The sequence below is a fragment of the Bos mutus genome, chromosome 11, assembly GCF_027580195.1.
Source record: "Bos mutus isolate GX-2022 chromosome 11, NWIPB_WYAK_1.1, whole genome shotgun sequence".
Classification (NCBI taxonomy): Eukaryota; Metazoa; Chordata; class Mammalia; order Artiodactyla; family Bovidae; genus Bos; species Bos mutus.
In genome coordinates, this window is record NC_091627.1 from 91815824 (window position 1) to 91841332 (window position 25509).

The following is a 25509-nucleotide window of genomic DNA, read 5'->3' on the forward strand; positions in this document are numbered from 1 at the left end:
CAGTATTCTTGCCCGGAGAATTCCATGGACTGTATAGTCTATGGGGTTGCAAAGAGTCGGACATGACTGAGCTGTTGCTATATAATTAACCACTCCAAAACTTACTGACTTAAGATAACCATTTATTTACTCACAGTTCTGTAAGTCAGCAACTTGGACTGAGTGTGGCAGGGTGATTCTTCTGCTGGCCCTACCTGGGTTCATTTATATGACTGCAGTAATCTACTACAGGCTTGACTGGGGCTGGATGGTGTAGCTATCTTCATTCAGATGTCCAGAGGCTGGTGGTGGCTATTGGCTGGGGCATGTATCTCCAGCAGAATATTCCATATCTTTTTTTTCTTTGTAACTTTTTATTTATTTATTTTATTTTTGGCTACACTGGATTTTCCTTGCTTTGCATGGTCTTTCTCTAGTTGCAGTGAGAGGGGGCTACTCTTCATTTCAAAGTGCGCTTCTCATTGTAGTGGCTTCTTTTGTTGCCGACAACAGGCTCTAGGCACCAGGCTTAGTAGCTGCGGCTCACAGGCCCTAGAGTGTGGGGTCAGTAGTTCTGTGGGCTTCCACAGCATGTGGAATCTTCCCAGACCAGGGACTGAACCCATGTCCCCTGCATTAGCAGGCAGATTCTTATTCACTACACCACCTGGGAAGTCCCACCATACTTCTTTATATAGCGTCTGGCTTCCAACAGAGCATGAAAGGAAGATGTAAATTCTCTTTAAGCCCAAACTTCAAAGTTGCATAATGTAATTTCTGCTGCATTCTATTATCAAAGCAAGTCATATGGCCAACCTCAATGGAAGAGATGGGAAAATAAATTCCACATCTCAATGGAGTAGTAGCAAAGTCACATTGCAAAGAAGTGTACATGTATGGATGAAAGGAATTACTGTGGCCATCTTTGCAAGTAATCTACCACAGTGATTGTAGGTAGAATTTCCTTTTACCTCGATTTCAGATTAGAATCTAAGAAAGCATTTCCCAGCCATTTTGCTGAGTCATCAAAACATTCCTAGTTTCAATCATGAGGTACAGTAACATACTTAAGTTTAAGGAGACAACAGCAACAGTAATAATGATGACTATAATCATTAATACAGTAATAATGATGACTACTACTAGCTAACATGTATTGAACCCATATTCTAGGCTAAGCAGGTTAACTTGACTGTTGTAGTCAATCACCACTATTTTAAGCCTTATTGCCTCCATTTTTCAAAATAAGGAATTTGAGGCTCCTAACAGCCTGTTAGTTGCCCAACATCATGTATTAATTAATGACACATGCTACTTTAGGGTTTTAAGTTTAAAATCTAGGCCTCCAAAGAAAAACACTTTTATATAGACTGTTTATATTTTATTAATCTTGAAATATATATATCACTTGCCCCTGTATGGAGAGTGATCTTTCATTCCTGAGCCTCGAGGTATTGGGTTTTTGGCCCCTTGACTCCCACTTGCTAGATCTCTGCTATCCAGTTGTTCTTAACATTGACTGCTTTTCTATACCTCCCCCCCCCCCTTTTTTTTTTGGTTTGGTAAAAATATGGGTTTGAGAGAAAGACAGGTTGGTGTTTTGGTTCTGTCACTTATTGGTTGTGTGATATGGATCAACTCCTTTAACTCATCTGTAAAATTGGTAGAATAAGAATTAAATTGCAAAGTAAAAGAATACATCTAAAACCTCCTGCATAATACCTGCAATGTAAGAAGGCTCAGTAAATTTTGTTTCTGTCTCTTACATGTACAATGCCATTCCAGAATTTATACTCTACTGGGATCTGAGTTTTCAATAATCTCAGTCCACATCTTCTGCCTCTTGGAATTATATGCCAGTCAAATCCATTTTTCTCAATTAACATCTTAACTTGCCTCAAGAAAAATAATGCCTGGATATTGTTGACGCTGTTTATTTGCTAAGTCATGTCTGACTCTTTGCAACCCGTGGGCTGTAGTCCACCAGGCTCCTCTGTCCATGGGATTTCCCAGGTAAGAATAATGGAATGGATTGTCATTTGCTTCTCCAGGTGATCTTCCTGACTCAGGGACTGAATCAAGGTCTCCTGCATTGGCAGGTGGATTCTTCACCACTGACCACTGACCACTGGGAAGCCCACCTAGCTATTACCCTGGCTTTATAATCTCCCTGCACTGAAGATACTAACCTTCTCAGCCATTTACTCTATAGCGTGACAACTTCCCCATTGTCAGATGGCAAGAACTTGCAGGACACTTAATCTTGAAGGGAATCTGGGCCAGTTTCACCAGGACAAAAAGGAGGACCTGAGTACTGTGCTAACGAATCCAGGACATTTGGTCACTTTATCACTTTAACCCATTAATTTATTTAGAAAGAGATTACCACTTAATAGTTGTTTTATATATAATTATAAATATCTTGTAAATCTCCTTCTCTTCTAAGAAATTCCCCAACCTTCAGTTTGAAAGATGCTGAATTATTTAAAGTAGGGACCTATGACACTTATTAAGTATTTCTTTTCAATTAATAATTTAAAAAAAGTAAAATGAAGTGGTGCACCTAGAACCAAGAGAAGAGATAACTGATTTTGAAACAGGCAGAAAATATAAGAGAGAAACATTAAACATGGTTGGAGATAAGAAATGGCAAGAGTAGAGTAACAATTAGGGAATTTTTATCCTATAGCTATGTTCATAAGCAAAAACATGAAAGAAAGAAAGTAAAATCGCTCAGTCGTGTCTGACTCTTTGTGACCCCGTGGAGGTCACAAAGAGTAGCCTACCAGGCTCCTCCATCCATGGGCTTCTCCAGGCAAGAGTACTGGAGTGGGTTGCCAAAACACAGTTGTCGACAAGTAATCATTTCCCCACATTGTGACATATATTTATTCATTCATTTGTTCAACAAACATATTAAGCACAGACAACCTGCCAGGTGATGAGTAAGGTGCCAGGACACAGTAGGGAATAAGAGTAAGTGTACAGTGCAATACATGGCTAAAAAACTTAAATAGCAAGTAGCAATAGTGGTCAAACATATATATATATAAATTCCATGTGTGGATGTGAAATTCAAATATATATATATGATGTGAATAATAAAGACTTTGAAAAATAAATAAATTCTTAAAAAATATTTTGAAAAATTAAAGAGTAGAATTCCCTTATTAAATGTGACAGCTGTTACTCGGCTCAAGCTCTTTGCCTTTCAGAAATGTGTGCCTCTGTTGCCAAAGTTTTAAAACATTTAAAGAGAAAACAGAATTCTGAAATTTTATGTGAAATTTATTGCTCAGGAGATGTTGGCTCAAAATTTGAAAACAAACAAACCAAAACTGAGGCACCAGTTTGAGATTCTCTAGTTTGCAGAGGATTTGTTACTATGGAAAGTGTGGATGAGCTCATGGTTTTGAAATAGTAGTAGGTGTAACAGTATAAATTGTTACCTAATTTGCTCAGCTCAGTTTTTAAAGCTGTGAGGCTATGGAGGCAGAGCAGAGTCAGTTAACACAGGATATTAAATGAATGTGGTAGAATGGCAGTCTAAATTACCAGAAGGTATATTCAGTCATCACTCTAAAGAAAATACTTGGGTATGTAAATATGTTACATTTCCATGTTTATGGTGGGAAGGCATTTACTCTGACATACATGAAAAGGAGAGTAATGGGAATTGTTAGCACTGGATGAGTGTTGGGGCATAAAAAACAAGTCGTCAGTTTCCCAGAGTGGTTTCCATTGTCATTTCAGAAACTCTTCATTATCCTTGAAATCCTTCTTATCAGATAAGCTTGATTCCTATACTGTTTGTAAAAGTATTTACTTATTTATTTTTGGCTGCAATGGGTTTTTGGTGCTGTGCACGGGCTTTCTCTAGTCACAGCAAGCAGGGGCTACTCTTTAGCTGTGGCGCGAGGGTTTCAGTAGTTGTGGCACAGAAGCTTAGCTGCCCAAGGCATGTGGAATCTTCCCAGAACAGGGACTGAACCCCTATTCCCTGCATTGGCAGGCAGATTCTTTAACTGCTGGACCGCCAGGTAAGTCCTCAATCCCTATATTCTAGTATTTGTTGTTGTTCAATCGCTTAGTTGTGTCCCACTCTTTGCCACCCCATGGACTGTAGCACACCAGGCTTCCCTGTCCTTTACTTACCATCTCCCAGAGCTTGCTGAAACTCATGTGCATTGAGTTGGTAATGCCATCCAACTGTCTCGTCCTCTGTCATCCCCTTCTCCTCCTGCCTTCAATCTTTTCAGGCATCAGGATCTTTTCCAGTAAGTCAGCTCTTCACATCAGGTGGCCAAAATTTTGGAGCTTCACCTATAGCATCAGTCCTTCCAATGAATATTCAGGATTGATTTCCTTTAGGATTGACTGGTTTGATCTCCTTGCAGTCCTAAGGGACTCTCAAGAGTCTTCTCCAACACATATTCTTACAACATATTTTTGCAAGGATACTTGAGTTTCTCCATTTAATTTCTTCATCAGTGAAATTATGTTAATTGGAATTATGTCCCCTTGATCCCATTCCTCCCTGCTTTGCTGAAATAATTATTCTTTGGTCCAACTTGCTCCAAGGTTACCTGCTTGCATTTATCTCAACTTCATGTGAACTCCTTCAGAATTAATCTGAAGCATTCAGATAGCTAGCATTCATCTGTAATCAGTTATCTTATACTGACATTTAAATGTCTGATCTAGCTGAACTAGAATACAAATTTATGAGGGCAGGCACTGTAATTTATATTTATCTTAAACTCTCCAAGAGTGGAAGATCTCCATGTTTACCCCCAGGTTTGGTCATTTACTAGAAGTACTCACACAATTCAATTTCTCTGATGGCTCAGATGGTAAAGAATCTGCCTGCAGTGCAGAAGACCTACATTCAATCCCTGGGTTGGGAAGATCCCTTGGAGAAGGAAATGGCTACCCACTCCAGTATTCTTGCCTGGAGAACTCCGTGGACAGAGAAGCTTGTTGGGCTACAGTCCATGGGGTCGCAAAGAGTCGGACATGACTGAGAGACTTTCACTCACTCACTTATACGACTCAGAATAGAGTCTTATTTGCAGCTCTGATTTATGACAGCAGGAGGATACAAAGCAAAATCAGCAAGGAAAAAGGCACATGGACAAAGTCTGGAGGAAACCCAACATCAACTTCCAAGAGCCTTCTCTCAGTTGAGTCACACAGGACACCATTCCACCAGCAGTGAGATCTGACAGTATGTGTGAAATGCTGTCTATCAGGAACACTCATCAGAAATTCAGTCCTGCTGATCATGTGGTCATCCTCTGCCTAACACATACCAGAAGTCCCAACTCCTAGAAGGAAAGCAGGTGCTTAACATAAACCATGTTGTCTGCACAAACATTTTAGACTCAGTGAGCCACTCTTATCATATAGGGAAAGTTTTATATCAGTGTTGTTGTTTAATTGCTCAGTCATGTCTGACTGTTTTGCAAACTCATGGACTGTAGCCCACCAGGCTGCTTTGTCCGTGGGATTTCCCAAGCAAGAATACTGGAGTGGGTTGCCATTTCCTACTCTAGAGGATCTTCTTGACTCGGGGATCAAACCCACATCTCCTGCATTGGCAGGTGGATTCTTTACCACTGAGCCATTGTGACCCCATATATCAGTGTAGGGAACAGTTTACTCTTCAAATGCCTAGACACCAGCCAGTCTTTCAAGCAGGCCTTTCTAAAGCCAGCAGTCTTGGCCCTGCTATGTTAACTCTTTTCTGCAGATGCCCCATAAATAGGAGGGTAAAGGGAAGAATGAACTGGAAGGCTTTTTTTTTTAATGCTATCATATAACCGACGAGACTCATTACTCATGTAAATATTCTTCCTCATTATTGCCTGTGTTACATACAATAAAATGACATACAATTTAAAAAATTATCTAAATATTTTTGGCCTCTCTCTTTTTTTTTTCCACTTGTTCCCTGTGGCATGCAGGATCTTAGTTCCTATACCAGGGACTGAATTTGTGCTGCCTATACTAGAAGTGCAGAGTCTTAACCACTGGGCCACCAGGGAAATTCCTGGTCTTTTAATATTTTTTGCAGGTGCATTTGTGTATTTCCCTGTTGCTTATTCCTTGGAAGGAAAGTTATGACCAACCTAGGTGTTGGAGAAGACTCTTGAGAGTCCCTGGGACTGCAAGGAGATCCAACCAGTCCATTCTAAAGGAGATCAGTCCTGGGTGTTCACTGGAAGGACTGATGCTAAAGCTGAAACTCCGATACTCTGGCCACCTCATGTGAAGAGTTGACTCGTTGGAAAAGACCCTGATACTGGGAGGGATTGGGGGCAGGAGGAGAAGGGGATGACAGAGGATAAGATGGCTGGATGGTATCACTGACTCGATGGACGTAAGTCTGAGTGAACTCCGGGAGTTGGTGATGGACAGGGAGGCCTGGCGTGCTGCGATTCATGGGGTCGCAAAGAGTTGGACACGACTGAGTGACTGAACTGACTGAACTGAGATGGCATATTAAAAAGCAGAGACATTACTTTGTCAGTAAAGGTCCTTCTAGTCAAGGCTATTGTTTTTTCCAGTGGTCATGTATGGATATGAGAGCTGGAGTATAAAGAAAGCTGAGTGCTGAAGAATTGATTCTTTTGAACTGTGGTGTTGGAGGAGACTCTTGAGAATCCCTTGGACTGCAAGGAGATCCAACCAGTCCATCCTAAAGGAGATCAGTCCTGGGTGTTCATTGGTAGGACTGATGTTGAAGCTGAAACTCCAATAATTTGGCCACCTGATGCAAAGAGCTGACTCATTGGAAAAGACCCTGATGCTAGGAAAGATTGGGGGCAGGAGGAGAAGGGGATGACAGAGGATGAGATGGTTGGATGGCATCACCGACTCAAAGGAAATGGGTTTGGGTGAACTCCGGGAGTTGGTGATGGACAGGGAGGCCTGGCATGCTGAAGTTCATGGGGTCTCAAAGAGTCAGACATGACTGAATGACTGAACTGACTGTTGCTGTTATTAGTGGTGTTTCACCTGTTTGCTATTCATAGGCGTGATAGGGCTTTCTCTTTCTCTTCTGCCTCAGGTGGTCTTCAGTGTGATTGGAGATGGCAGGGATGAGCATATTCCTGGCCTTTTAATTTCAAAACAAATTTATGCCTTTGGTAAAAAAAAAAAAAAAAAAAACTCAAACAATATAAAAGTTTGTAGAAAGCAACAACTTATTTACCTTCCACATTTTCACTCTCCACAGGTAACCACTATTAATAGTTTGTTGTATATCTCTCCAGGCTTTTTTATATGCATATACAAGTATGTACATGCAAAAAAAAATACCTCACTACACAGATTTCCTACAACATGTGTTTTCAGACAAAATTATGTTGTGAATATTTTTAACATGCCAGTAGCTATAGATGTAGATTTATATAGCTATGACAAATCTAGACATCATATTAAAAAGCAGACATCACTTTGCCAAACAAGGTGCATATAGTCAAAGCTATGGTTTTTCCACCAGTCATGTACAGCTGTGAGAGTTGGACCATAAAGAAGGCTGTGGGCTGAAGAATCGATGCTTTTAAATTGTGGTCCTGAAGAAGACTCTTGACAGTCCCTTGGACTGCAAGGAGATCAAACTAGTCAATCCTAAAGGAAATAAACCCTGAATCTTTATTGGAAGGACTGATGCTCCAATGCTTTGGCCACCAGAGGTGAACAGTCAACTCACTGGAAAAGCCCCTGATGCTGGGAAAGATTGAGGGCAGGAGGAGAAGGGGATGACAGAGGATGAGATAGTTAGATAGCATCACCAACTCAATGGATGTGAAACTGAGCAAACCTCAGGAAACAGTGGAGGCCAGAGGAGCCTGGCAGGCTATCGTCCAAGAAGTCACAAAGAGTTGGACATGACTTAGCAATTGAACAACAACAGCACCGTAGATCTACCTCATTCTTTTCAATGGCTGCACAGTAGTCCACTGTATTGAGATATCATAATTTAATCTATTCCCAATCTTCTCCTACTAAAAACTGTGGTATAGTAAGTATCTTTGTATCCTTGTGTTCTATGGGATAAAATCCCAGAAGTATAACTGCTGTGTCATTCTTTTGGCATTCCATTTCTTTTGTCGTAAGCTTATAATGAGTATGAACTCCTTCAGAATACACGATAGTCAATATTTTTTGGCTAACTCTTCAAATTCATTCCCTTTCTTTCCTCTTCCTAGTCATTCTAAGGTTTTCCCTTGGGAAAACCTCTCCTGTCCCATTGCATAGCCGTCATGCAATTCAGGTGGGATTAACTACCACCAGCTCATATCTGGTCGACCAGATCATGTCAGGTCTGAACCAAGACGGACGGGTCATAGTGGAGAATTCTGACAAAATGTGGCCCACTGGAGAAGGGAATGGGAAACCACTTCAGTATTCTTGCCTTGAGAACCGCATGAACAGTATGAAAAGGCAAAAAGATAGGACACTGAAAGATGAACTCTCCAGGTCACTAGGTGCCCAATATGCTACTGGAGATCAGTGGAGAACTAACTCCAGAAAGAATGAAGAGATGGAGCCAAAGCAAAAATAACACCCAGTTGTGGATGTGACTGGTAATGGAAGTAAAGACTGATGCTGTAAAGAGCAATATTGCATAGAAAACTGGAATGTTAGGCCCATGAATCAAGGCAAAATGGAAGTGGTCAAACAGGAGATGGCAACAGTGAACATTGACATGTTAGGAATCAGCGAACTAAAACGGACTGGAGTAGGTGAATTTAACTAAGTTCAGTTCCGTTCGCTCAGTCGCTCAGTCGTGTCCAACTCTTTGAGGCCCCATGAATTGCAGCACGCCAGGCCTCCCTATCCATCACCAACTCCCGGAGTTCACTCAAACTCACGTCCATCGAGTTGGTGATCCATCCAGCCATCTCATCCTCTGTCATCCCCTTCTTCTCCTGATCCCAATCCATTCCAGCATTAGAGTCTTTTCCAATGAGTCAACGCTTCACATGAGGTGGCCAAAGTACTGGAGTTTCAGCTTTAGCATCATTCCTTCCAAAGAACACCCAGGACCGATCTCCTTTAGAATGGATTGGTTGGATCTCCTTGCAGTCCAAGGGACTCTCAAGAGTCTTCTCCAACACCACAGTTCAAAAGCATCAATTCTTCGGCGCTCAGCCTTCTTCACAGTCCAACTCTCACATCCATACATGACCACTGGAAAAACCATAGCCTTGACTAAACGGACCTTTGTTGGCAAAGTAATGTCTCTGCTTTTGAATATGCTATCTAGGTTTGGTCATAACTTTCCTTCCAAGGAGTAAGCGTCTTTTAATTTCATGGCTGCAATCACCATCTGCAGTGATTTTGGAGCCCCCCAAAATAAAGTCTGACGCTGTTTCCACTGTTTCCCCATCTGTTTCCCATGAAGTGATGGGACCAGATGCCATGATCTTAGTCTTCTTAATGTTGAGCTTTAAGCTAACTTTTTCACTCTCCTCTTCATAGTAGTGGTTAAAGTCATGAATTGAGCCAGTGTCTGAATTTGAAAATCTGACTCCTCCACTTGCTAGCTATATGTCTCTAAACAGTTACTCTTCCCATTATATCTACTATTGTGGGCAAGAATCCCTTAGAAGAAATGGAGTAGCCATCATAGTCAACAAAAGAGTCTGAAATGCAGTACTTGGATGCAATCTCAAAATGACAGAATGATCTCTGTTCATTTCCAAGGTAAACCATTCAATATCACAGTAATCCAAGTCTATGCCCTGACCAGTAATGCTGAAAAAGCTGAAGTTGAATGGTTCTATGAAGACCACAAGACCTTCTAGAACTAACACCCAAAAAAGATGTCCTTTTCATTATAGAGGACTGAAATGCAAAAGTTGGAAGTCAAGAAATACCTGGAGTAACAGGCAAATTTGGCCTTGGAGTACAGAATGAAGCGGGGCAAAGGCTAATAGAGTTTTGTGAACAGAATGCCCTAGTCATAGCAAACACCCTCTTTCATCAACTCAAGAGAAGACTCTACACATGGACATCACCAGATGGTCAATACCAAAATCAGATTGATTATATTCTTTGCAGCCAAAGATGGAGAAGCTCTAAACAGTCAGCAAAAACAAGACTGGGAGCTGACTGTGGCTCAGATCACGAACTTCTTATTGCCAAATTCAGACTTAAATTGAAAAAAGTGGGGAAAACACTAGACCGTTCAGGTATGACCTAAATCAAATCCCTTATGATTATACAGTGGGAGTGACAACTAGATTCAAGGGATTAGATCTGATAGACTGAGTGCCTAAAGAACTATGGATGGAGGTTGGTGACATTGTATAGGAGGCAGGGATCAAGACCAAGAAAAAAAAATGCAAAAAGGCAAAATGGTTGTCTGAGGAGGCCTTACAAATAGCTGAGAAAAGAAGAGAAGCTAAAGGCAAAGGAGAAAAGGAAAGATATACTTATTTGAATGGAGAGTTCCAAAGAATAGCAGGGAGAGATTAGAAAGCCTTCCTCAGTGATCAATGCAAAGAAACAGAGGAAAACAATAGAATGGGAAAGACTAGAGATCTCTTCAACAAAATTAGAGATACCAGGGGAACATTTCATGCAAACATGGGCACAATAAAGGACAGAAATGGTATGGACCTAACAGAAGCAGAAGATATTAAGAGGTGGCAAGAATACACAGAAGAACTGTACAAAAAAGATCTTCACAACCCAGATAATCACGATGGTGTGATCACTCACCTACAGCCAGACATCCTGGAATACAAAGTCAAGCGGGCCTTAGGAAGCATCACTACGAACAAAGCTAGTGTTGGTGATGGAATTCCAGTTGAGCTTTTCAAATCCTAAAAGAGGATGCTGTGAAAGTGCTGCAGTCAGTATGCCAGCAAATTTGGAGAACTCAGCAGTGGCCACAGGACTGGAAAATGTCAGTTTTCATTCCAATCCCAAAGAAAAGCAATGCCAAAGAATGCTCAAACTACCACACAGTTGCACTCATCTCACATGCTTTCAAAATAATGTTCAAAATTCTCCAAGCCAGGCTTCAACAGTATGTGAACTGTGAACTTAGATGTTTAAACTGGATTTAGAAAAGGTAGACGAACCAGAGATCAAATTGCCAACATCCTCTGGATTATCAAAAAATCACGAGAGTTCGAAAAACATCTACTTCTGCATTATTGACTATGCCAAAGCCTTTGACTGTGTGGACCACAACAAACTGTGGAAAATTCTGAAAGAGATGGGAATACCAGACCACCTGACCTGTCTCTTGACAAATCTGTATGCAGGTCAGGAATCAACAGTTAGAATTGGACATGGAACAATAGACTAGTTCCAAACTGCGAAAAGAGTACGTCAAGGCTATATATTGTCACCCTGATTATTTAACTTATATGCAGAGTACATCATGAGAAACACTGGGCTGGATGAAGCACAAACCGGAATCAAGATTGCCAGGAGAAATATCAACAACCTCAGATATGCATATGACACCACCCTTATATAAGGCAGAAAGTGAACAACTAAAGAGCCTCCTGATGAAAGTGAGAGTGAAAAAGTTGGCTTGAAACTCAACATTCAGAAAACCAAGTTCATGGCATCGGGTCCCATCACTTCGTGGCAAATAGATGGGGAAACAGTGATAGACTATTTTGGGGTCCCAAATCACTGCAGATGGTGACTGCAGGCATGAAATTAAAGACACTTGCTCCTTGGAAGAAAAGTTATGACCAACCTAGGCAGCATATTAAAAAGCAGAGATATTACTTTGCCAACAAAGGTTCATCTAGTCAAAGCTTTAGTTTTTCCAGTAATCACGTATGGATGTGAGAATTGGATTATAAAGAAAGCTGAGTGCCGAAGAATTGATGCTTTTGAACTGTGGTGTTGGAGAAGACTCTTGAGAGTCTCTTGGACAGCAAGGAGATCCAAACAGTTCATCCTAAAGGAAATCAGTCCTGAATATTCATTGGAAGGACTGATATTGAAGCTGAAACTCCAATATTTTGGCCACCTGATGCGAAGAAGTGACTCATTTGAAAAGACCCTGGTGCTAGGAAAGATTGAAGGCAGTAGAATAAGGGGTGACAGAGGATGAGATGGCTGGATGGCATCACCCACTCAGTGGACTTGAGTTTAAGCAAATTCTGGGGGTTGGTGATGGACAGGGAGGCCTGGCGTGCTGCAGTCCATGGGGTCGCAAAGAGTCGGACACGACTAGCGACTGAACTGACTGAACTGATATTCTTTCCCGGCTTGTTGAATTTCGGTCTGAGATTTTTTCCGTAAGAATTATTCAGCAAGTTTTTTCGGTTCCGCGAAGAGCTTCGGCAGATTTCAGGCAGCACCGAGGGATGGCCGGGCCAAACCCCTGACAGCTGGTCTATTCACTGGGTCTGCAGATGGGGTGGCGACTGCTCAGCGTAGGCCCGTCAAGGAACGATTGTTTCGCAGACTGCAGGTCACACCTTGGCCAGGACGCTGCTTATCGTAGACAGCACGTTATCCTTACAACCCGTACGGTCCCGGCCGTACAATTCTGCGCAGGCGCGGCAGTCGTGCGACATCCGCCACTTACGGCGGAAGCGGTTTGTCCTGGGAGTTGGCGCGGTGCAGGGCTCTTAAGAACGAACGGCTTGGGCGCGGGTAATCAGCTCCCTTTTCCCTTTTCCCCACCTCTTCTAGGTTTTTGGGAGTACCGCGGAGCTACCGGACCTGATGCGGGCGCCCGGTCGTGGACAGTCCCATCCTGCTCCTCTACAACTCGGGGTGCTCCCGCGCCCAGGTGGGGGTGAGGGGCGGGGTCGGGACTGGGTTGGGCTCCATCCTGGCGTCTTCATCTTAAAATCTCCCAGGTAACTCACGGTTTTTCTTGTTTTCCAAGACTGGTATCCTGGGAGTGTGACTTGCAGGGTCCACCATGGAGCCAGAGCAGATGCTGGAGGGACAGACGCAGGTACTAGGAGGCCCTGGATTTAGGGTGGCTGTGTGCAGTAAGGAAGAGTGGCTGATGCCTCTGTGACTTGTGTTTTGTTTTCTAGGTTGCAGAAAATCCCCACTCTGAATATGGTCTCACAGACAACGTCGAGGTAACTTGCCCAGTTCCTATGCCATATCTTTGCGTCTTTTAAGAGCTGCAGAAAACTTGGGATCCATTTTTGCTAGGTTGCTTTGCACAAGGGAAAACTTTATCATCATGAACCAAATAGTGTCAAATTATGGGCAGCTTATTTTATTAGCAGCACTAATGCTTCGTGGTATGTAGACGTACGTATTAGCTGAGTCCAGGGGTTGAACTTTGAAAATGATATAGAGAAAGAAACGTATATTACTAACGGAGATTGTCAGAATCGTTTTGCTTGGTGGCTGTTTATGTTCTGTTGGAATATTGCAGTGGAAAAACTGCACATTACAATTAGGAAACCCGTTGTTTTTGTAGCAGATAGTGTGCTGGTGAAGTCAACATTTAGTCAAGGTTGATATCTTTGCAGAGTTTATTAGCAGGAGACATTGGAAGCTATAACACAGGTAGTAGACACCGTTTTTGCCTTACATGGTTAAATCTGAATTCAGAGAGTACACGTGCAAAACCGTATACAAAAGGAGTATACTTTTATAGAGCTTTTTCATTAGGTATTAAGAGGTTACTTTCTAAAAGAAGAGGTTACTTTGTAAATGAATGCTAGATCAGTTCAATTAACCAGAGCTAGGTGGGATTTTTTTGCGGGGGGGGGGGGGGTGGAGGCAAGAATACTGGAGTGGGTTGCCATTCCCTTCTCCAGGAGATCTTCCTGACCCAGGGATTGAAGCCAGGTCTCTGGCATTGTAGGTAGATGCTTTACCGTCTGAGCCACCATGATATATGATGATATATGATTTTGAAAAAATGATTGCTATAATATGATTTGTGAAGATGAGTTACCATGAAAAAGAGACAAAGATAAAAGGATAAAAACACTGGGATGCATAAAAGCACTGAGGCAGAGAAACACACAGACACCTTTATGGAATTTTCTCACCATGGTTAGTATGTTACAGAGGAACTGGCTTCCACCATCGCCGCAAAACAATCCCCAGGTTTCCAGGTGTTATTTTGGATTTACAGTGTAATGTCGAAAAATCTGAACCTTCAGTCTGGGGATTTATTTCCACCTCTGTGGTGAATGATCCGGAAATACTTCAAGCAGTGAGAGCTCCTTAGGGAAGACATTTGTTATGAATTATGGATGAGGGGGCCGGAGAAGGCAATGGCACCCCACTCCAGTACTCTTGCCTGGAAAATCCCATGGACAGAGGAGCCTGGTGGGCTACAGTCCATGGGGTCGCTAAGAGTCGGGCATAACTGAGCGACTTCACTTTCACGCATTGGAGAAGGAAATGGCAACCCACTTCAGTGTTCTTGCCTGGAGAATCCCAGGGACAGAGGAACCTAGTGGGTTGCTGTCTGTGGGGTCGCACAGAGTCGGACACGACTGAAGCGACTTAGCAGCAGCAGGTGGGATTGGTTAGGAATATAGAGAAAGTGTGTGTTTTATGGGGGAAAGAAAGACATCAGTAATTACGTTTGGATAAATGAGGGCAGGAGCATTTCCAAGTACAGTAATAATAGTAATAGCTACTAGTATTAGCGCTAAGTAACTTTTGTGTATTTTTCCTCTTGCAAAGCTCAGAGAAGTTGACTAACTTGTTTAAGTTAAACCTAGGCAGGCTGACATTTTTGAGGTGGGATTAAATTATATTGCTCATCTTGATCAACTCCAGAATTCCCTGTCATGTGGAGTGACTTCTCTGTGCCTGTAAATTGCCAGGATTATTCATTGGTTTGATAACAGGGTTAAGAGAATTTGAATCTTCATGATGCAGTTTTTAATTGAGCTGCTATGCTGAATCAGATGAAGATACTCTATGCCACTTAGTGTTTTAGTCATTTAAGAGGATTGTTTTTAGGCATCAGTGCAGTCTTTTCTTGTTGATGTTTGTATAAGGAGGCAGAGCCATGATACAGGGATACCAAATACATTTTTTCAAACCTTCAGACCAATTTCCATAGTACAGTGAGAAAAAAGGAAAGTGGAGTGAATGAATGATGATGCTACATTATTTGGTGATTGGTTTTCTTGCTTCCATAATTTTGAAATGCCTGTTCTTTTATGAGTTAATGGTGATAGTAAAATAATAATTATGCTTGTTTGTTTGTGAGGTTTTACTTGGTTAAATAAAGTTAACAACCTTATGTTAGTCCCTTCTTTCAATATGTTATTGTTAATTTACTTGTTTGTGATATCTCAAAGTCTGGAAATCACTGTTCTACAGCTGCTGCTTTTCTTTTTAGAAATTCATTTTTAGAATTCCATTTTATTTTGATTATTGACTTATAATTTTTTTGGTGGCTGCTTTAGGACTTGTACAGAAGTTTAACTTCCCACAATTTACCTCCAAGTGGTATCATATCTTTTCATGTATGGTATAAGGACCTTACAACAGTATCTTTCCATTTGCTCTCTCCAGGCCTTTATACTGTTGTTATCACATATTACATTTCTGCATATGTTATAAACCCTTCAATTGATTGTTTTTATTTTTTCTTTAAAAAGTCAATTATCCTTTTTATTTAAAAAATTTTAAATTGTTTACTTCACATTGTAGTTAATTTATTGCTCTAGAAAATTTTTAAAACCATCAGATTACATAATGATAATGAGACTCTGCCCCCTCCACAATCAACTGAAATTAATGGGCTTCTCTAACTTCAGTCAGTTCAGTTCAGTCACTCAGTCGTGTCCGACTCTTTGTGACCCCATGAATCACAGCACACCAGGCCTCCCTGTCCATCACCAACTCCCGCAGTTCACTCAAACTCACGTCCATCGAGTCGGTGATGCCATCCAACCATCTCATCCTCTGTCATCTCCTTCTCCTCTCGCCCCCAATCCCTCCCAGCATCAGGGTCTTTTCCAATGAGTCAACTCTTCGCATGAGGTGGCCAAAGTATCGGAGTTTCAGCTTTAGCATCAGTCCTTCCAATGAACACCCAGGACTGATCTCCTTTAGAATGGATTGGTTGGATCTCCTTGCAGTCCAAGGGACTTTCAAGAGTCTTCTCCAATACCACAGTTCAAAAGCATCAATTCTTCGGCACTCAGCTTTCTTCACAGTCCAACTCTCACATCCATACATGACCACTGGAAAAACCATAGCCTTGGCTAGACGGACCTTTGTTGGCAAAGTAATGTCTCTGCTTTTGAATATGCTATCTAGGTTGGTCATAACTTTCCTTCCAAGGAGTAACTGTCTTTTAATTTCATGGCTACAATCACCATCTGCAGTGATTTTGGAGCCCCCCCAAAAAAAGTCAGCCACTGTTTCCACTGTTTTCCCATCTATTTCCCATGAAGTGATGGGACCAGATGCCATAATCTTTGTTTTCTGAATGTTGAGCTTTAAGCCAACTTTTTCTCTCTCCTCTTTCACTTTCATCAAGAGGCTTTTTAGTTCCTTTTCTCTTTCTGCCATAAGAGTGGTGTCATCTGCATGTCTGAGGTGATTGATATTTCTCCCGGCAATCTTGATTTCCAGCTTGTGCTTCCTCCAGCCCAGCGCTTCTCATGATGTACTCTGCATATAAGTTAAATAAGCAGAGTGACAATATACAGCCTTGACGTACTCCTTTTCCTGTTTGGAACCAGTCTGTTGTTCCATGTCCAGTTCTTACTGTTGCTTCCTGACCTGCATATAGGTTTCTCAAGAGGCAAGTCAGGTGGTCTGGTATTCCCATCTCTTTCAGAATTTTCCACAGTTTATTGTGATCTACACAGTCAAAGGCTTTGGCATAGTCAATAAAGCTGAAATAGATGTTTTTCTGGAACTCTTGCTTTTTCCATGATCCAGCGGATGTTGGCAATTTGATCTCTGGTTCCTCTGCCTTATCTAAAACCAGCTTGAACATCTGGAAGTTCATGGTTCACGTATTGCTGAAGCCTGGCTTGGAGAATTTTGAGCATTACTTTACTAGCGTGTGAGATGAGTGCAATTGTGTGGTAGTTGGAGCATTCTCTAACTTAGTAGATAAATATTTCAAAATTACAAAAATAGCTGGCTACAGTTGAGCTATCAAGTAAGTATCACATTTCTGTGGATCAAAAAGTTGAATAAAAAGAAAACTGATGTTACTGATAAGTCCCTGAGTGTATTTGAGAAATCCAAGTTACATACACAGAAGAAAACTGGTTACAAAAACCATTACATTACTCAGTATTAACATTTTGCAGTGTTTTAAACAGCAGTAATAAAGATCAGAATGAGTTTTATAAAGGAGTTGATGGAAGCGCAACAAATGTATTAAACATACAACTCAATCATAGTTGGATTATACATCCAATTCCCCCAAACTTATCTCTGCATTGCAAATTAGAAATATACACTGTTTACCTCTTAATTCTTCCTCTGGCCCCATTCCCAATCAATAACCTTACCTATAAACCTTTCTGTTAAATCTTTTAAATCAGATTTGATGGGCGAGTATACATAATCTTCATTATTATTTAAGAACAGATACTAAGTTTAGTCATATGCTAAATCTTCAGTTACATGACTTTCAAAAGGCATCTGCACTGCTGTAATTATGAAAATTTAGGCCTAGGAAACTAAGAAAACTCTCAGTCAAGAATCTGATCTAAGTAATTGTGTAAACTACTGAAACCTGTGTGTGCACATTTCTAAAAAAAGGATTTCGTATTTGAGAAATGTTACTCAATGGGTCTCTGAAAGGAAAAGTGTCTTTTGACTACTGCTCTGTAACGTAAAATGCTAGGTGACCACAGACATTTACCCAGTTGGCTAACAAACAAGCTTACAGTGGGACCTTTTAAAAAAAATGTTTGAAGCCACAGAAATAATTATGAAAATAAAAATTTGGAGGATCATAGCATAAGATACATATAGAATTACTATTATAGTGATACATCAAAAATAAATCTGTCCTAACCAAGTAGCACTTGGTTGGTTCAGAAAAAATTTGAAATTAAACACAGTGGGAAGTGTTTTTGTTAAAATCACCCAAAATTACTAAAAGCCAAAAGAATACTGTCTCAAAATATGCTGAATTTACACGTTAGTATTACCATAATCAACTCATGCCAGGTACAAATTAAGGTTACCAATTAGATGAAAACAATTTTTAGAGCTATTTTTATAAGAGAAATAGATGTACTTTATGATGAAGGCACACCAGTCTAAAGGATTTCTGATACATTGTCACAAGATTTAAACTTACTTAACCATTAACAACAGGTTACAATAAAGTTCCTCAGTGTTTAAAAGTTTGATTTAGCATTCTGGGAAAACGATTATTTTTCTTTTGAGATGTATTTATGTAAATTGCATTGAGGTCAGTTTTACACCTGGAGAGTACCAGCTGCTAATAATACTCATTTGTATTACATATAACTTAGCTGGATGGTAAACTATGCAACTGTTAGTGCTAGTCTGCTCATCAAAGCAATGCTCTGGAGACAAAGTCTTCTTACAAAACAGTGGGCAAGCAGGTTTCATTATTAGATATTCAACAACAGCCCTCAATTCGTTAATGTCCTCTACGATATGGATTTCTTTGAGAGTGGTATTGAGGAATCTATAGTATATAAAAAGCTGGAGCAAACTTTCTTGGCCACTAAAAAAGCATAAAAACTGTAGCAGCCATCAAGATTATTTAATGATAAGTATTGAATTTCAGAATATTCTGTTGATTAGTGCTTAATTTATGGACGAGAGGTCCCAGTAGAGATAAACTATTTGAACCCTTTGCACTAAGTGCCTTTTTCCAGTATGTGGCAGCATGAAGCCAAGAAAATAACAAGACTGGGAGAATATTCATTGTAACTGGAAGAGTTGACAAAGATGAATGAATATAACAGGTAGTGCCAGCAGTCCCCTAACAAAGCTCAGGCCAGGAATGCTCTGCTTAACTGGAAGCGAAGTCATCTTTGGTACAGCCTCAGAGCACTGGCCAGAGCACTTGCCAGCAAAGCAAGTTACTTGGTAACTTGCTTGGTAACAGCTTGCCGCTTCATGCAACCCAGCAAGAGGCAGAACAAACAGAACAGTAAACTGAACAAGCCAGAAAGCCACATTGTTGTTGTCCATTCACTGGCCATCAAGAATTGCACTGTGCCCGCCCCTGGGGGGCCGTTTGGGGAATGTATGCACTATGGGGGTCCCTCACACACGTCTGGGAGGCTGTCTGGTACCAGCAAGATTTCCAGAAAGACCAGAGCAAAGGCGGAGCTGCAGAAAGAGGCCCAGCAGGGTCGACCTAACGCCGCCGCCCGCTCCAGGTGATTGTGGAGCCCGGAAGTGTTCCCTTCACTTCTGTCTAATTATCTCTTTAAAGGAGATTTAAACATTAAGAGGAAGGAGTCACGTTTATCCATATAGTTATTATTTCTGGGTTCTCCGGCCGTCTGTGTAGATCCAGCTTCCCATCTGGCATCATTTCCCTCCTCCTGAAGGGTTTTCTTTAGTGTTTCTTGTAGTGGAGGTCTGCTGGTAAGGAGTTCTTTAAGGTTCTGAATGTCTAAAAAGGTATAATTATTTTCCCCTTGTTTTGAGGTATATTTGCTGAGTGTAGATATGCTTCACTGTCTTCTGGCTGATGTTGTTTCTGATGAAAAGTGTTCTGTCACTACTCTCTTTGCTCCATATTTAAATCCCTTCTCTTTGTGCTTTTAAGATTTTATTACTAGCTTTAGATAACTTAATTTTGATGTGCCTTGGCATAATTTTTTGTTTGTTTTAATGTTTCTTGTGCTTAGGATTGAGTTTCTTGGACCTTTGCATTTAGAATTTTAATGATATTTGAAAATTCAGACATTTCTTCAAATATTTTAAAGTATTTTGTTAGCTTAATTTATTCATTCTTTCCTCTGTCTTCTTTAACATATGGAATATATTATAATAACTAGCTTAATGGCATTGCCAATGCTGTCGGTATCTTTCTGAGTCTGTTTCTGTGAATTGGTTTTTCTCTTCATTATGGGTGGTTTTTTCCTGCTTCTTGGTCTGTCTGGTAATTTTTACTAAGGGCTTTGCACTATGCACTTTGTTGGGTGCTGGTGCATTTTTTTTTTTTTTGCATTTCTTCAAACCTTGAGCTTTGTTCTGGGACATGGTCAAGTTATTTGATCCTTTTGAAGTTTGCCTTTAAGCTTTTTTAAATGGGACCAGATTAGCCTTTGGCAACCCACTTCCATGGACAGAGGAGCCTACACTTTATGGGGTCACAAAGAGTCGGACAGGACTGAGTGACTAACCCACTAGTCTTTAGTTCATGCTTAATTTCTTCCTTGTGTATTCTGCCCAATGCTTCATGTATTACGAGGTTTTCATTCTGGGTCATAGGACCATGAACTACTCCTGGCCTGTGGAGCTCTGGGGATTGTGCCATGTGCTTCTTCCAAGTGGTTTTTTCTTCTGGCCTTGGGTAGTTCCCTCACACTCATGCTCTGACTAGTACGCACCTGAAAACTGGGAGACGATCTCTTTGTCTCTTTCTGATCAACTCCCTTCTGTGAAACTGTCCTCTTAGCGCTCTGCGATTTCTAGTTCCCTTGGTCTCTCTGAATTTTCAACTCTGTCTTCTCATCTTGGGGAGACTGCAGGGCTCTGCTTGGTTCCTTCTTCCTGGGTATCACTGTAAGTTCTTTAGGCAGGATGCAGTAAGCATGGCAATCATAGGATTCACCTCACTTTTTCCCATTTTTATGGTCACTGTTCTACACTCTTAAAAGCTTAATCTATTATGAATATGTGTGTTAGTTTGGATATACGTTTGACCCTTGAACAGCATAGGTTTGAACTGCGTGGGTCCACTTAAATGTGGATTTTTTTCCAATAGTAAATACTGTAGTACTGTGATTTCCAGTTGGTTGAACCCAAGGATGTAGAACTGTAGGTACAGAACCACAGATATGGAGGAGCCAACTGTAAGTTATAGGTGGGTTTTGGCTGGGCAGAACGTGTTGGTGCCCCAAACCTTCATGTTCAGGGGTCAACTGTAAATTTTTTTAGATTAATTTAGGATTTTGACTACTAAAATTAAGCATTACAGTACATCGTAAGTATTTAGTGAATGTTTAAATGATATAAATCAGAGAACTTGTTAAGGACCTTATTATAGGATCTATTAGAGTTGCTTAGGTATTGGTGTTTTTTGTTAAGGTATTGGGATGTCATGTAAATGACTAGTTTTTATCATATATTTGTTGAAATTTACTGATGAACAAGAAGTTTCTTAATTCATGGGCAAATAGCTATTCCATTCATTAGCATATATAATTTTTATTAAGTCCAAAAATTAGACTGAAAAATCATAAGCAAAACTAGACAAGTTATCTGATAGTTCTGGCAAATGTTTTGAAAGGCATGGTATGTATGTTATATGCTTAAAGTTTTTTCTCAGTTTTTACAAAATAAAAATTTTCTTAAAAAAATTAAGTATAGAAAAATAGTTTTTATAATTATTGACTTATTTATATCCATTCCAGTATGATTGGAACAAAAGTTCTTTAAATAAAAGTGCTCTTAATAGTGTTTTGACTTTTGAGATGGCGACTTATTTCTAAACTTCTGAAATGGTAGATTTTCAGAAGGCATAGCTTTTTAGTAAAGCAGTTTTTGATACTCTGGATATCAGATGAATCTATATGAAAGGCCTGAATTTTCTCATGGGGATTCTTAGTGAAGGAAGTATAAGTCATCATTTTCTAAACATCATTTAAATATCACAGTAATGATCTTTCCCGTGTTAGTAATTTCTTCTGTTTTTTGGCTATTTTTACTTAATATTTTTTCTTAAATTTACTTAAAAAAAATCAGATGTATTTATTTTAAAAAGAAACATAAATGGAAAAGCATTCTCATTGTGGTAGAGGTAACTATAAAAATGAAAACAGGGAATTCAAAACAGACTACAAAACAGAAGTAATATATTTTAGCTCTGTTGCCTGTTGAAGCCTCTGAGCCTGAAACCTGTTCCCTGTCTAAGGAGGGAGGTTAGCAAGTGTTACAGAAGTGTTAGAGACATGTTAGGATCAAACTGAGACTTTGTCCTTGATATTATCTGTGATGAAAAAATTGAAACAGAACTAGTTTTCTCACTGTGATTCAGTGCTGCTGCTGCTGCTAAGTCACTTCAGTCGTGTCCGACTCTGTGCGACCCCATAGACGGCAGCCCACCAGGATCCCCTGTCTCTGGGATTCTCCAGGCAAGAAAACTGGAGTGGGTTGCCATTTCCTTCTTCAATGCAGGAAAGTGAAAAGTGAAAGTGAAGTCGCTCAGTCCTGTCCGACTCTTAGCGACCCCATGGACTGTAGCCTACCAGGCTCCTCCGTCCATGGGATTTCCCAGGCAAGAGTAGTGGAGTGGGGTGCCATTGCCTACTTAGTGTCATGTCCAGATTTTTTTGAAGCACACTGTAAGAAGGTATTCTCAAAGAAAAAGTACTTATTTTTGCTCCTACAAAAGGCAAAGAGAGAAAGTAAGTGAGCATCTGGAGATACGACATTAAAAGGATGAGATATTATGATGCCTTCAGAAAATTCTTGAATGACATTTAGAAATGGGTCTGATTTTATTTTGGCAGAGAGATTTGCAGTTTTAATATTTATGCATTTTTTTTTTAATTCTCTAGAGGATAGTAGAAAATGAGAAAATTAACGCAGAAAAGTCATCAAAACAGAAAGTGGATCTCCAGTCTTTGCCAACTCGTGCCTATCTGGATCAGACAGTTGTGCCTATCTTATTACAAGGACTTGCTGTACTTGCAAAGGAAAGGTAAGATAATAGTGTCTGTCTGCAAATGGGCTTACCAGAGAAAGCAAAATAATAACTTCCCTGGTTGAAATATTAATTATGTGTAGTTATTTTTTTTACTGTATAAGGAACTTATAGATACTAAAGATTTTTTAAAAAGAAGTCAGATATAACCTCAGTTCAGACATTTTATTTTTCTACTAGTCTTAGATCCTATGTGTATATTTGTAATCATGGTATACATGTAATTTTATATCTCGTTTTTGAACATTTAGGTTCAATTTCCTTTATTGTTGTTGGTCACCAGGTAGTTTATCTGCTTTCATTTCTTTTTGTTTTTGTTTAATTACTTCCTTATGATAAACACCCAAGAGTTGGTTTACTATTTCAAATGACATGACTATTTTTATGGTGTTTGACCCATAATAATATATTTCCATCGAAAAGTTTATCCTTAAGATTCTTCCAGTGTAGCCTTAGCTACATGTGTTATAAACTTTTTTTTACCAAGTTGTTTTAATTTACATTTTTTTGTTAGCAAGATTACAATTTTTTCTCTGTCCTGTACATATTTTTTCCCTGATAAGTCTACCTAAATTATTTTTGTATAAGTAAATCAATAAGAAAATTTTTTTTTGTAAGTTACGTTAGTCAATATTTATTGGGTGTAACTGGCTTCCAGGTGGCGCAGTGGTAAAGAACCTTCCCTCCAGTGCACGAAAAATGGGAGATGTGGGTTCAGTCCCTAAGTGGGGAAGATCCCCTGGAGAAGGAAATGGCAACCCACTCCAGTATTCTTGCTTGGATATTTTTCTCAAAAGACTAATGGTGAACACTGTAAAAGAAGGCCAGTATATTGGAAATTCTAAATATTACTTTAAATTCTAGAAGAATAAAATTTGAAAAAGTTTTAAAGTAATATTCTGTTAATAAATGCAAGTTTTTGCATTTATTGTAAGGCATTTTAGCAAAATAATCCCTCAAATTATTATGTAACAAGTATTGTCTGTGTCTGCTGCTGCTGCTGCTAAGTCACTTCAGTTATGTCCGACTCTGTGCGACCCTATAGACAGCAGCCCACCAGGCTCCGCCATCCCTGGAATTCTCCAAGCAAGAACACTGGAGTGGGCTGCCATTTCCTTCTCCAATGCATGAAAGTGAAAAGTGAAAGTGAAGTCGCTCAGTCCTGTCCGACTCCTAGCGACCCCATGGACTGCAGCCTGGCTCCTCTGTCCATGGGATTTTCCAGGCAAGAGTACTGGAGTGGGTTGCCATTGCCTTCTCCATGTCTCTGTCTAGTTAGTTCAAAAGGCTATTTAAAGTGCTAAGAGAACGTTTAGAGATTATTGTAAATCAGTTCTAAATATGCTTTTTTATAATAGAGTTTAAAATAGATGTTCCCCCAACTTTTCATTTTTGGACCTGTTTTATCAGCAAAAAGAACATATGTAAAGGTGATAAATGTGAAATAACATTTTATTAAAATTTTTTTTCCAGTTTTATTGAGAAAAACATGGACATACATCACTGTTTAAAGTATACAGCATGGTGGTTTACCACATAGGTTTAGTTAACATCCATTATCTCATATATAGATACAGTGGAGAAAAAAGAAAGCATCTTTTTGTTATGAGAACTCTTAGGATCTACTCTTTTAATGACTTTCTTGTATATCACATAGCAGTGTCAGCTATGGTCATGTTGCACATTACATCCTTTGTACTTATCATTGGAGTTTTGTACCTTTTGACCGCCTTCTTCCAGCTCCCTCTCCTACCCGCTGCTTAATTTTAAGATATGTTTAAGGGACTTCGTGGCAATCCAGTGGGTTAAGACTCTGTGCTTCCACTGCAGGGGCACAGGTTCAATGCCTAGTCCAGGAACTAAGATCTTGTATCCCATATGGGGCAGCCAAAAAAAAAAAAAAAAGATTTTATGGAACAATACATTTAACACATCTAGAATGTAAATTTCTAAAATTTGGATTTCTTTTCCCTTACAGACCACCAAATCCCATTGAATTTCTAGCATCATATCTTTTAAAAAACAAGGCACAGTTTGAAGATCGAAACTGACTTATTGGGAAGAACAGAAAAATTTGGTTTCTACTGTAGATTTACATGATTAAGAGGCAGCTTTAGTTGCCATGATTCCCCACCCACCCCTTTTTGGAAGAATAAGAACCTTCAGGACAACAGAACTTATTTCGGAGTTGCAGAAGAAGACATCATTTCCCTTATTGATTTAATCACAAACTTATTTAATAAATGTGTTCCGTGCAATTTTTTCAGATTGTCTTTAACTTTGTTTTTAAAATGACCTTCAAAATAAACTGTTAAAACATCATTATTTTACAGTAGTTTTTGTTCTATGTGGCAAATATTTTATGTGGTTCAATTGTTTTCATGTATTACTTACTTCCACGTGTCTTAGCATGTTGTAGAGTTTTACAACAGTGTGAAAATATACCATAGTCAATTAGAATATAAAAAACTCTCAGCCAGTTTTTGTAGTGTTGTTCCTGGATCTCTGAGAGACTAGGATTTGGGCATCTTCAGTTTTTAACAGATGTCATTGGTGATTCTAACACATAATAAATTTGGAGTTCTGTTGTAAGTACTGCAGAGGGTGTACAATATCCTTCGGTGCTGTCAACCTTTATGGTATTAATATAATAAAAAATATCATTTATTATAGTTCTACTATGTGTTAGGTGCAGAATT

General features: G+C 39.8%; 1 protein-coding gene and 1 pseudogene across 2 annotated transcripts; one reads left to right on the plus strand and one right to left on the minus strand.

Annotated features, from left to right (window-relative positions):
- Window positions 1-12541: 12541 nt before the first annotated feature.
- DPY30 (dpy-30 histone methyltransferase complex regulatory subunit) lies at window positions 12542-25132 on the plus strand. 2 transcript variants are annotated; one of them, XM_005893011.3, is made up of 5 exons: window positions 12542-12624; window positions 12863-12934; window positions 13020-13067; window positions 22665-22807; window positions 24789-25132. In XM_005893011.3, exons 2-5 carry the CDS (start codon window positions 12899-12901, stop codon window positions 24859-24861), a joined length of 300 nt encoding a protein of 99 aa, XP_005893073.1. In that variant the 5' UTR covers window positions 12542-12624; window positions 12863-12898; the 3' UTR covers window positions 24862-25132. The 2 variants fall into 2 exon arrangements, with proteins under 2 accessions (XP_005893073.1, XP_005893074.1); XM_005893012.3 differs by having other exon boundaries at window positions 12624-12763.
- LOC102271513 (transmembrane protein 33 pseudogene) lies at window positions 14155-20419 on the minus strand (annotated as a pseudogene).
- Window positions 25133-25509: the final 377 nt, after the last annotated feature.